The sequence below is a fragment of the Carassius carassius genome, chromosome 39 (genome assembly GCF_963082965.1).
Source record: "Carassius carassius chromosome 39, fCarCar2.1, whole genome shotgun sequence".
In the NCBI taxonomy this organism is placed as follows: domain Eukaryota; kingdom Metazoa; phylum Chordata; class Actinopteri; order Cypriniformes; family Cyprinidae; genus Carassius; species Carassius carassius.
Window position 1 is genome coordinate 7,500,734 of NC_081793.1, and position 14,024 is coordinate 7,514,757.

The 14,024-nt window shown below is 34.9% G+C and overlaps 2 protein-coding genes across 2 annotated transcripts in view; one reads left to right on the top strand and one right to left on the bottom strand.

Moving 5' to 3' along the window:
* Positions 1-3,891, top strand: part of LOC132121321 (wings apart-like protein homolog) — an 89,421-nt gene extending 85,530 nt beyond the window's left edge. Inside the window, exon 20 of the mRNA XM_059530613.1 lies at positions 2,131-3,891. Within this exon, the coding sequence (XP_059386596.1) occupies positions 2,131-2,196 (66 nt within the window). The 3' untranslated portion in view covers positions 2,197-3,891. The remainder of the gene's footprint in view (positions 1-2,130) is intronic.
* Positions 3,892-4,345: 454 nt separating this feature from the next.
* Positions 4,346-5,185, bottom strand: LOC132120951 (neurogenin-2-like). The gene has a single exon (XM_059530169.1). It carries the CDS (start codon positions 4,931-4,933, stop codon positions 4,346-4,348), a length of 588 nt encoding a protein of 195 aa, XP_059386152.1. The 5' UTR covers positions 4,934-5,185.
* Positions 5,186-14,024: the final 8,839 nt, after the last annotated feature.

Genomic DNA, 14,024 nt, shown 5'->3' on the forward strand with positions numbered 1-14,024 from the left:
AAAACATTGGCTTTGTGTTAACCACTGCCCAAAAGCCCATTGGGACGATAGAATCGTAAGTTCAAAAATGCTAGCTATTTCCCGCAGCATTATATAACACACATAATTTATTTAAAAGGACAAAAATATCTAAACTGGTCGACCGATGTATCGGTTTTGCCGATTAATCGGCACCGATAGTTGATTGCAGGAACAATAGGTTATCAGCAAAAATCCATGCCGATAGTTTTCCGGGTTGCGTCCATTGCCGGAGAGGCTGAGAAGTGTCTGTTTTCCTTATGCAGTGCGAGAGCTGCATCTAATGGTTGAAATCACTGACAGCATGTGCTATTTGTTTAGACGCTGAACAGAGTGAGAAACTTCAGACCCGCATTTAAATGCAGCTGACAGAAAATCCTGCTATGTCACATAGCGCCATTCACGTAGTTTTCCATTAAATTACATTATATTTTCTCCCAAATCATTGTACATAATTATTTGCTCTGTTTAACTTATCTATGAATCATTGTTCATTCTTGAAGTAAACTATTGTCCGTTTGGTGAATTAAAAAAAACTGTTTTAGACTGTAGCTTGTGTTGAATGCGACACGTCTGGAGTGTGTGTGACTAGACTCAGCGCTATCATTAAGTGTTTAAGAATAGAAGTAGTTAAAGTGTGAGAGTATACATTGTGCTGGTATAATTGTAATGCTATGGCTTTTGTGTATATAGTTAAAGATCTTTAAAGCATGACTGTTGAAATGAAATGGTTATACTTTAAAATAAGATTCAATTTCTAACATTAAGATTAATGAAATCTTTGTAAGTATTGTTCTTTGTTAGAGAAGGGCTTTATGATTTCCGTGACGTGGAAAATGCGGACGGAATCGGAATCCAGTCATAAAAACGGAATTCACACTTTTAACATGGAATGTCACGGAATTTGTCAAATTCTGAATTAATCAAAAGTAGGTCATTACACCTAAATCAATTCTCAATAATGACTAGTATCTAGTTAAGCCACAAAAGTCGATTTAAATATGAATCCTGCATGTTTCTTCGTGACACTGTTAATGAATGGCAAAGACATGCGACTTAATTTATTACATTCATACTAAAGCATACGTGACTCTAGCGGTGATGTCAATGTCTGCCGTCTTACTAAATGAGGACGTAAACACATGAACAACATCTCCAGAACTTCTCTGAGAGAGACTTCATGAGCATCTGACCATTTGATTTGAGTAAACAGCGTTATATCACATACACAGAACTGCAACCTGTCAAAAATAAAATTGCTGTTTGATTTGAAGTCTATTTTTCAGTAGAATGTACATAGCTTACTACTACTATAATATGAAACAAACATTATTTTTAAGGAATAATAACACAACACTTCTTGTTTAAATTTTAATAGTAAATCCACTTTGTCAAAAAAAAAAGTTAGCTTAATTTTCAGTAATTAAAAGTAATTAAGGCTTCAAGGAAAAAATAGTTGTTTTATGTATTCAAATAATTAGACATGCTAAAACACAGAATTTGGTAGCAATAAAAATATATTGTGAGAAAAAAATAAAACATTTCATAGGGCCCTTAATGTAACTTATCAAATTGATTTGAAAATGTATAGGTTTCATGGTTTTAATTAATTAGACTTGCTTTTTGACTAATAAACTTTAATTTTTAAATTATAAAAAGATATGGAGAAAAATTTTAATGGAAAAAACAGAATCCAGAAAAATTTTAATTGAAATAATGGAATTTTTGAAAAAAAAAAATGAAACCGAATTTAGGAAAAAAGTAAAACTTTCATAGGGCCCTATTAGAGTGTGGTAATTTTAACATTTAATATTACTATTATTATTATTATTATTATTATTATTATTATACTTCTAGTATGGCTCAGTCCAGTTTATTTATTTAAGAAAAAAGCACTACTTTATTGTTTGTTCAGTATCTTTTTAAAAAAATATCGGGTAATCAGTATCGGCTAGTGTGGTCCAACCTAGCTATCAGAACTGGCAAAATCCACTGTCAGTCAACCTCTAGTACAAGTAATAACTTTATTATTTAAAAAGCAGTATTCCTTCAGTAATTAAATGAAGATCTGTAAAAAGAACAATTGAACAATTGTCTTTTTGTACCTAACAGTGTGACGTGGGCACCACGGGACAGAAGTCTATCTCCAGGGTCATTGATTATCTGGAACACCTCTAGTGTGTTTGAGGAGCTCCACACACAGACCTCTGCTCACTGCTGCCCAACCCAACAAACCTGGAAAACAACCCACCACCACCACCATCATCATCATCATCGTAGTCATCAACCAGTATCTTCCTCATTCAGACTGTAAAGAATGAAGTTTAAAGCACATCATCCATGTAACGCTTTTAAAAGGAGCTGTTTTGATTGAGTTTGTCTCAAGCTGTTCAACCGTTTTGACTTAATGTTTTAATCACGACACAATTGTGTTCCTCTCATCACAGTTCTCCTTAATCTGACATCTATTGATCAGTTGGTTTTCATTGGCAGAAATGGAGAGACTAAAACTTGTTAAAGGATGTCTCCCCCTATGTTTGTTTTATTCAACTCTCTAGTCTGTCAATTTAAAAACGCTCGACACTGACCTGAATGATTGGAGGGCGAATCCAAAGCAGCATTTGAATTTCTGGTCATCTTTGAAATGCCGCAAAGCCCTCCTGGTTCAAATCCATTCTCTTCACTTCAGGATGTGCTCCTTTTGTGTTGCAGAAATTCGTTTTTAATCGATAGCGCTGTGTCAGAGGTCGGCGAATGAATAAATTACATCACTTTCTATTTCGCTAGGGCAGGAAAGGGACAAAGCGTGTTTGGAATGTTTTAGTAGTCGTGACTTATAAATATATTGTTCAAATGCCAGAACGTTAACTGTGATGTTAGCAACCCCGATTTCCAAACCTCATTTGGCTGAAAACCAACAGTAGGACTGAATGAATTCAGATTCGTTTTTGAAGCCAGGAAATATCAACCATAGGTTTGGGTTGTGGCTACATGGTAACCCGAGTTTAGCGCAAATTCTCCTGCATATGCAAGCAAACTGAAGTTTGTTACTGAGAGCCGAAGTTGATGTGAGAATTAAAAATAAATGCAATAACGGTTTCGATGAACGCTGGTTGCCATCTAGCCATGACCTTTGGACACTCAACTATTAAAGTGAGCCACGCATCAAACTTTCACCCTACGTTTCACTAGTTTGTGTCATAAACTACATGCTGGATAAGTCTTCTCTTGTTTATGGTTGTTTTGTGTTTTTTTTATTTTTTATACAAAATTTAATTTAGCACTTGACATCTCTCTCGTAAGTCCAGTAGATTCCATTTTTCACCCTAACTGTTCTCCTCTTCTCAAGGTTTTCAAAAGTGCTCTATTGTTTGTTTGCCTTTCAAAGCGATTGCCCTCAGCAGTACGCTTGATGTCAGAGTCACAGGCATTTTGCTGCTGTTCACGACTGAAGTAACTTCAGTGCACACAGTTTAATGAAAGCAAAGCTAGGGATCATTTTTTTCCGCTCACCGTTTAACTGTTTCGGTATCACTCTCTTACACGGAACACTAGGAGTTGTGAATATTTTCTGGGCAGTCCTGCAGTGTCTCTCTGAGCTCCAAACATCACAACGGGATTGAATTCACACAGCGGGGAACTGAATGAAGCAACTGTAAATACTTGTGTAAATATTGGCTGTTGGAGAACTAGATAGACTACTTTTCTGAATCCAATCGTTTTATTTTATAATGCATTTTTCTCAGTTGTGGTTTTTGAGGTAAGAGTTATCAAAAGCCAACTGCAGGAACATGAAATTTGTACCAATTTCAAAATAATGTCTTTGGTTACTTGTACATAATTTTAACGCAAATAAAATTGCTACTTTCAGTACTTTTTACTTGTCATTTTTGTTGTCCAATTGGCATATTAAAATTAAGGCAAGTGTTGCTACTTAACTCATTTTTCAGGCAGATTTTTAGTAGACTATTTAGTAACTTTGCAAGTACCTGTAAACTTATTCTACAAAGCATAACCCAGTCTACAAATACTGTAATTACACTTTGTTGACATGCAGTTGCAAATTTTCTTAGAGAATGTCTGAAGCGGACTATCGAAGTTAAGTGTCAACCCAAGTTTATTGTGGACTTAAGAAAAGACAAGCTTTTTCCTCTGAAAATATTTATTTGTATAGCAAAATATAACATTAATTCCAGAATATTTAAATTTTACTACAAAATGTCCAAAAATGAATTTAAGAATTTTTTATAATCAAAACAAAATCAAGTTTAATACAAATTAAGGCTGAGAATGTAAAATCAGTGTAAAAATATATATATATAAATAGTCATTTTGCTCCATTGCTCCTCTCTGTATAGTGAGAGTCCGCCGATAATTCAGGTGTTTTCGGGTCACAGCCAATGGGACATGATCTTTTCCTACAGGTTGGAGTGGTTTTCTGCTCTGGTTTGGTCTCTTCGGTTGGCACTGAACCCTTCATGATGGCCTGATCCTGCATTTCCGTCGCTAACATCGGGTAACTAAATTCCGGGTCGCAGTCTCTTTCCTCCAGCAGCTCACTCAGAGTGCTGATGTAGATCTGTGCCATCTGAAGCGTCTCAGACTTGGACAGCTTCCTGTCACTCTCAACATTAGGAATGACGCTCCTCAGGCGGTCGAAGGCCACGTTCAAGCCCAGCATCCTCCTCCTCTCACGGGCATTGGCAGCCAGTCTGCGGCGTCTACGGGCTCTGGCGACGGCACTCTGGTCTTTGTCAGGGCAAGTGAGTCCAGAGAGCCGGAGCTGGACAAGAGTGCACGGGTCACAGCTCACCCTGCCCTGAGCCCTCTCTTCTCTCCAGCCCACTGCGGCTCCAGGACGTGGGTCTGCCTTTTTCCAGATGAACTGCGGGTAAGAGCTGTCCGGACGTGGCATGCTGAATTCTTGAGGATTAACTGACACTCCAGAGAACAGAAGAGCAGTATTTATGTGAGGAGAGGCCACACGTAATGAGGGGTGGGTGTGTGAGGGTCGTGTGCGCTGAGAAATGAATAGAAATGAGTCTCTTTGATAATGACCACAGGGAGTCTATTAACCCAGTTCATCAAAACTGGATTAGATGCGTGTGAGTGATCACTGACGGGCCTCCTGACACTCGGAGGTAAACATACATCAATGCTGTCTTTCTGTCACTGCTTAATGGCTACACAAATATCAATAAACAAATGTTTATGCACTACGCACCTCCACTTTTCAGAATAGTAATACAACTTTCAAAAGTATGAAATAACACAAATGACACTTGTTGACTGCTTTTCTTTGACTGTTCAGTTTAGCTCATCCATTAAATGTTTGCGTTTATGAGAATTTATAGTTAATGTAGCTAATGTAGTAATGTACAGCTTTTACCATATATATATATAACGTGTAACATTTGTTGATTAATATTTTTATACATCTATATATATATATATATATATATATATATAATGCTGTCTCTCTGCCACTTAAAAGCTACAAAAATATTAATCAACAAATGTTACACGTTACGCACTTTTCAGATTTTATATTAGTAGTACAACCTTCAAAACTATGAAACACAAATGACACTATTTGGCTGCTCTTTCACTATTCAATTCCTTCCGTCCCTCCATCCCTCCCTGTACTTTTGCATGTGTGACGATATATATATTTATATAAAATGTACTGCACTTTTTATATTTTAGTTTAGTATAATTTTTAATATTTTGTATTTTTTGGTGATTCTATGGTACTTAATTATATTCAAGGAATAGTTATGATCCATTTGTTACCTGTTAACCACTTTTTGAGCATAGAACTGAAAATTAACTTTCCAAAAAAACTTACTATAATAAATCTTGAATGCTTTGGAGCACAGACCTTAAGTTGGTCTTTTTTTTTTTTTTTTTTTTTTTTTAATAAAGACACTTGGCAGATTATTGCTGTAGTGAAACAAGTTAAAAGAATTAGTTTATTATTATTATGAATTCATTTTTTATGCAATTTTCCAAATATATCGTAAGGTGTTTTACTGTAAAACTCTATCAAAGCCATGAATCGAAACCAAATTTGAGGTTGATATCCGAGGTAAACAAATTAAAATAAAAGTAAGATTTTGTTTGGGCACAGAGCAAAACATTTCCACTACATAAAATTAGCTTCCCATTCATTTCATTTCCAATATGGTACACTGTAAAGAAAAAAAAAACTGTGACATTTACGGTAAAATACCGGCAACCATGAATGCCAAAAATCTTCACCGTAAAAAGGTTTACAACATTTGAGGTTTTACAGTCTTAACAATAAAATTCAGTAAGATTCACAATAAAATAATGTATTTCATTAACTGATGCAATGTTAATAAACCAAAATATTGGAGTACTAATATCTGTTTTAAACCAATGTAATGCACTGACAACCACTAAAATCTGGTGTTGATGAGAAAGCCACGCGATGAAACACAGCTCATCACAAACAGCTTTACTACAAGCTGAGGAAGGCAATACTTATATATAGAAGGTGCACAGTATCATTCACGCAGACACTAAACCCCATAATGGTGACACGATACTGAAATAATGCAATAAACATTTCTTTAACATATTAATTTTACACAACTGCTAAGAAAAAGCTAAGAAATCATCAAATATGAAGTGTCATGCAGGGAATTCTGGGAGTGTCAATTTATAGTCTGTCACTGTAAATTATACAACTTTTTTTCTTTTTCACTTCCAAAAAAAACATTACTGTTAAAATTTTAACAGTATTTTACTGTAAAATTACATTAACTATAATCATATTTATTCACTGAATATAGAATGGAAACTTACCGTTAACCAGTTAACAGGTTTTTACTGTAGCATTGTTACAGCTTTTTTACTGTTATAATCAAAAAAAAATTACAGTTTTTGACAGTGAACAGTACTAGTGTGACTTAGTGTGTGATATATATATATAAAACACATTGTATTCACATATCAAGTGCCAAAACTTTTAACAAGTTTTGTACCATTCTGGTAAAGTAAAAATTATAAATAACCAAATTTTAAAAACAGCACAAGGTGTATACTTTATGTAAAATATATGGTTTTGTATCTGAAAAGTGAAAGTTGTTGTTTAAAGTGTTTTATTTTATTTTTTAAATGCCACTTGCCTAAATATTTGGTATGTAATTCAATGACATTTAAGCATTTTATAAACACAACTACAATTCCAAGAGCAATGATACTAACAACATTAATAATCAGCTCCAAGCAATATAACAAAATGTTTAATCGTATAACTCATTATTTTAGCTGGTTCACAATAAATAAACTTGGTTATTGTTTATAATGACTTTTCAATAATGCATGTGAGATAGCGGTTTAATTTAAAGCCTTTTATTCAGTCTGTTCATATAATCTTCTCATTGTACATGAAATAATTCTCAGGCAATAAAGTGCAGTTCATAAAGGTCTAATTGACAGGCAACATCCGCAGCACTCAGTCTAATCCAATTATGCACAGAACACACACCGCCAGCACAGAAACCCCCCACACACACTCCACGTACTGCAGTATTCAAGAGTAACAAAAGAAAATTTCAGTTCGCTCATGGAGAGGGTTATTCATTCCCTGGCCGTGTTGTGGCTGTGTAGGTCTTGGCACACTTCACATATTAAAGCTAATGAAGCGCCTCATTGAGGCGAGGACGCAGGCTGAGATCAAACCAGCGTGGGGTGGGTGCATTCAGGGAAACCCCACGTAGAGGGTAAATTGGGGTGGATTCACGCCTGTCAGAGCGAAACCGGCCAGAATGAAACCCAATTTTCATTGAGGGGATTAGTGACACAGGATGAATCGACGGTAGCAACTTCTTTTCACATGGTGCCAGTGAAGCCACATTTTGCAGGGTGCACGAGCCAAAACCAGCTCAGCCCATATTGCTGCAAAGTGACACTTGTCACAATTCATTAAATCTTAGCATACACCCTGACATGCACTGGATATTTATGCCAAAAAATATCCTGTCATGCAGTTTTTTTTTTGTTTTTTTTTTAAATCAGTTGCATTGCAAAAATAATAAACATCTGCCTGCACACTGTTGGAGCGGGCAAGCAGTTTGGATTAACACGTTTGTGGTTAGTAGAAAAGGTAAGATAACGGTGTAATATTTAATAAAGTTTTGCAAGCTATAGCATATGCCTGTTCTTGTTTTGACAGAAGCATATTTAAGTTTCTTTGTGTTAGCATACAACTGTCTCCACGGCAGAAAGACTGAAAAATTTGCCAATCTTATGCTTATCTCTAGGAGCTTTACATTAATCTTTCAGCATGTCTACATGGAGTTCATAATGTAAGTTCAGGAGAAACTTGTTCATCTAATCTCAATTTAGGAACAAACCTTCAATCATGGACAGCACAACAAATCTGTTTACCTATCAAATAATTTTTTTAATGTACAGCTATGCAGAGGGGTGTGGAAGCTTGTTTCCACAATGGGAAAGCAAAATTATATAAAAAGGTTATTGTTACTTTTATCTCACAATTCTGAATTTATCTTCACAATTCTATTTTTTTTTCTCTCTCTCTCTCTCTCCCCACAATTGCAAGTTTATATCTCACTGTTCTGGCTTTACCTCTTAGAATTGCATGTTTATGTAACTTGTCATTGAAAGTTAATACCTTGCATTTTTGGGAAAGAATTGCAAAAATCTGAATTGCTAGGCGTTAACTTGCAACTTACAAGATACACATGTAATTCTGAGAAGAAAAGCCAGAACTGTGAGAGAGAAGCTCACAATTTTGAGGAAATAAATAAATGTAAGATTAAAAAAGAAAGAAAAAAAATTACCATTTATGTTTTATTCTGTGGTTGAAACATAAAACAAACAAAATGAGAGAGAACAAAAAAAAACTGAATAATAATGAAAAAAATAAATCAATAAAAACTTTGCAAGATTTAAACTTTAAAGTTTATTTATCTCACAATTCAAATGTTTCCTTCTGTTAATTGCAAGAAAAAAAATCCCCTTGCAGAAACAGGTTTCCATATAGAGGCATCTTCTATATAAAGATTATTCTACATTAATCTGCTGGTAAATGCAAAATTGCCACAAATGTGCTACTAAAAATAAGTCTCTAGCAGCTCATTATTATTACTATTATTATTATTATTATTATTGTAAACAACTAATACATAGAAAAAAAATAGAAAAGAGAAAAAAAATCATATTAGGATATAAGTTTTGCAAGTGAATGGATTTTGAAGGGCTTTTAAAAAGCAGGTATTTTCCCCCTGTGTACTTCTAATTTACATGAATCAGTCAGTCAGTCATTTTTTATTTATGAATATTTATACCATGGGGCTGTTTGATTTTGATAGGTTGACAGGCTTTCTAAAGTGTGCAATATTTCAGTAAATTATTCAGTTAACAATTCAGTAAATCACAGCTACAATAATTCCAGGCAGGTCTTTACCATATTATAGTTCTGGTTTACTGCACCAAAATTATTTCTTTCTTTTTTTTTTTTTTTTTACAAAGACAACAGCAGCTTATTACAACAAAGACCAAAAATTCAAGAAGCTAAATATGACAAACAGAAAAATAAAATTAACAAATAAAAGTTTTTCTAGTGAGCTGCTACATATTTCACAGGGCAAGTTGGTAAAAAAATAAATAAATAAAAGAAGATCAAAAAGATACAGGTACAAGAGTTCACTAAACTTTAATCGCGGTAAGAACTAAAATCCCATGAAGCACTGCGAAATGACATAATCATAAACAGCTTTAACTTGTGCATGCTGGAAAATGACTAGGCAGGATAACCCACCATATATAATTCAACGTCTTGTTGTCAGTTATTCCCTATTATTAAACTGTCATTCAAATAAGACTGCAGTTAGTTCCAGTCCTCAGACTTGATTGGTCGAGTAGTGCTCCAAGGGTGCTGATATTTTATCCATAAATTGTTTTTATCACTCCGCTTAATCTGTGTTTTTGTTTTCCAGACCAGAGACTGTACAAAAACAAAATGACGGTGACAACATCTATATTTCCTTTAGCTGTAGAATGAAGCCAAGATATAACAAAAGTGGCCTTTGTCATGTTGCGCTGATGATGTCATTTGGAGCCAGAGTCTGAGCACTGGTGATCGCAAGGTGGAGCCGTGGTGTCAAACCCTGAAATACATGCAGTTTTTATGCCATTAAATAACAAACTAAAACTAAACTTAATAGAAAGATAAATAACTGAATACATACCAGTATAAAAAGAATACATGTCACACCTCTGTTTATCAATTTGCACTGGCTTCCAATAGCTGCTCAAATAAAATTCAAGGCATTGATGTTTGCCTACAAAACTACCACTGGCTCTCCACCCATTTACCTAAATTTGTTACTTCAGACTTATGTGCCCTCTAGAAGCTTGCGTTCTGCAAGTGAACGTCGCTTGATTGTGCCATCCCAAAGAAGCACAGTCACTTTTACAGACTTTTAAATTAAATGTTCCCTCCTGGTGGAATGAGCTCCCCAACTCAATCTGAGCAGCTGAGTCCTTAGCCACCTTCAAGAATCAGCTTAAAACACATCTCTTCCATCTTTATTTGACTCTCTAACTTTAACACTCACTATTCTAATTCTATTCTTTAAATCTTTTAAATCTAACTACCTTTCTAATCTTTTTGTGTTCTATTTTCTTTTCATTTATTATGCAATTATGTGTGTGTGTGTGTGTGTATATATATACCTCTAACACTATCTTGCTCAATTCTTTTTTTTTATTCTATCTGTTTCTTTTTATTTATTATATTATTTAAAAGCCCTTGCATTGTGTACTGTGTTAAGCTAAATGAGACTTGTTATAGCACTTATATATCATTGCTCTTTTTGTTGTTTTTGATTGCTTCCACTGTCCTCATTTGTAAGTCGCTTTGGATAAAAGCGTCTGCTAAATGAATAAATGTAATGTAATGTAACTAAAATGCCAGAATTCAATTTAAACTTTGATGCACATCCCATCCCTTTACATGAGGGTGGGGTTTATGTCCTATACTGCAGTCAGCCACCAGGGGGTGCGGAATATGTGGGATCAAAATATTTTGGCTTCACTTTTTCAAGGACGTGTGTGGCACACTTGTACCAGACCATCCTTCTGTGTATTAGTTGGGAGGATTTTTCATTTTAATTTGTCTTTTCTGCGGGATACAATGTTTCACCAGTAGGCGGCTGTGTTTATGAGTCATTGAATCATTTACTTAACAGATTTGTTCAAAAACATTTATGCATCTAGGAATGAAACTGCTACTGTATGTGGCGCCTTGCTTGTGTTATATTTCATAAATATAGAGAAATATCATATAGGAAATATAGAGAAATACAGATTAAGAAATATAGGAAATACAGATTCAACTGACAGCTCTGTAGACAATTGATTGCTAGGAAAAACTGTCAAGCAGAGATATATATTAAGTAAATAATATATACTAACCATATTATGATTCAGAATAAATAGTTATATGTATATTGAGACAGTAGATCAGATTTATGCACATTATTGTTGGCACATTATACTGCCTGTATAATACTTTTTGTAGTCGAAATTGAGATTATGCATTATTACAAACATGTTCAGATAAAAAAATATAAATAAATCAGAATTATTTAGTTGTTTGCAGTTGTTGTAAATTATTTTTTATAGGTTTGCTGAGTCCATACTTTTGAATTTTACTAGTTAGATGGACATTTGCATTCACCTGAACTTTATATAGGATAGTACTTTGTTAACCCCTACAAGGAAATTGGTTTGCATGAGCAGCCAAACATAAACCATTACAACACAAAATAAATTAAAATACAATAGATCAAAATAAATCATAAAATACTCTGTACAAAATATACACAATATGTAAACAGGTAATTTCCCTTCAGATTATAGGATAAGAATAAGGTATATAGGTATTGATATATCCAACTACTGTTCAATAGAAGGTCAAACGTGCCTTTGCACCTGAGAGATGTGTTATACAGAATAACTGCATTAGATACAAAATACCTTCTTTACCATTCACTATTGCACCGAGGTGAGAGCATTCTCCAACTAAAATTAGTCCTCAATGTAAAAAGCATGTCATTTAGAGGGTGAGTAGTGTGTTCTCCATGATAACTAGCAATCTGTGCATCATTCTCTTCTCAGCAAGCACCTCCAGAGGGACCAGATCCTGTCCAGTGACAGAACTCGCATTTTTGATGAGTTTATTCAGCCATTTAGCATCATCCCCTTTCATACCAGTGCCCCCAACACACATCAGCATAAAACAGAGAACTGGCAACCACAGACTGATAAAACATATTAAACATTTTACTACATACACTGAAGAACTTAAGTCTATGCAGGAAATACAGTTGACTTTGACCATTCTTGTTTTTTGCCTCCATATTTTTAGTCCAGTTAAGCTTATTGTCAAAGTAGACCCAGGTATTTGTAGGAGTCCACAATCTCCACATTACAGCCAATTATACAGACAGGGGTGAAGTGTGTCTTTTTCCTCATGAAGTCAATTACCAATTCTTTTGTTTTTGTAAAATTTAGCTGTAGGTGATTAGTTCCACACCACTCCACAAAGCTTTTGATGAGTGCCCTGTACTCCATCTCCTGCCCATCCCTGAAACACCCAACCACAGCAGAGTCGTCAGGGATATTTTGCAGCTAACAATGCCTTGTGTTGTACTGGAAATCAGATTTCAGGTTACAGAACAATTCCATGGGGAGTACCTGTGTTGCTAACCACCTCCTGTGAAACACAGTTCCCCAGCCTCCCAAACAATGGTCTGCAGCATCCACTTGCATTCCCTCCATTTTTTCCCCAAGTAATGCTGGTTGAATAGTGTTGAAAGCACTGGAACAATCAAAGATCATGATTCTCACAGTATTAGCATTATTTTCCAATCCAGAGGTACTCTCTCCGAACTAAGGCTCAGTTTAAAAAGATGCTGAAATATTCCACACAATTGTTCTGCACAGGGTTTCAGAATTTTTGGACAAATACCATCTGGATCTGCGGCTGTGCATTGATGTAATCTCCTCAGCTCCTTTCGAAGCTGCTCCTCTAGTTAGTCCAGTGCAGGGGAAGCTAGTGTCCGTGGATGTATGTGTGGGAACCTGATTTGAGTGGTTTTGGTGGGAGTATGTGCAGAAAACTGTTGCTTCAAACTTTAGAGGATTCCTGTGGGTGTATGGATGATAGTGTGTTGCAGCAGATTCCACATTGAACCTGTTAAAAAACTGGTTTAGTTCATCTGCCATCCCTGGGTCATTTCCTGTTGTTTAAGGCCAGTAAATTCCCTCATACCCCTCCAGACCTCTTTCGCCTTATTCCTCTTCCGTTTATCCTCAAGTTTCTGCTTATAGGAGACTTTGCCCACCCTCAGCTTCCTCTTTAATTCCCTTTGTACCCTTTTAGCTAAAACTTCATTAAAAAAAATCACATTTTAAATTGACTGTCAGATGGCCGAATGAACATTTACTTGAACTTTAGCCTCCGGTTTACTAAAACATAACATTTTTATTTTAATGTGATATAGAGAATTAAGAATCGAAACCCTGAAAATTAATAATTTAAAATCATCTGAAAATAGAGAGGGTTTTCTAATAAAGTACAGATGTAATGCGTAAGCAACAGCTCCACCATGACAAAAATAGTAATGTACAGTGTGACATTTAAGATTATTTACATGGCATTACTTTTACAAATAATTGGAATAGAATTTCAAAAATATTGAATTTTTTTTTTTTTTCTAATAATGTATTAGTCTGCATTTAATAGGTATAATAAATGGTATATACCCTCGAAAGTGCGAAAGACCGCTCACTTTAACTAAAAGATCATCTCAGTTCGAGATCTCGCAACGTTCCATTAAAATCAATAAAGTTGCTTACACTGCATAATGAATTTCTTTCTTTGTGTCTGTTTGTTAATGAAGAGTACGAAAAATAAATGAATGAAAAGTACTTGTGAGAATAAG

Coding starts and splice junctions, on each gene's coding strand:
- LOC132120951 (XM_059530169.1), bottom strand. CDS start 4,933: ATGCCACGTCCGGACAGCTCTTACCCGCAGTTCATCTGGAAAAAGGCA.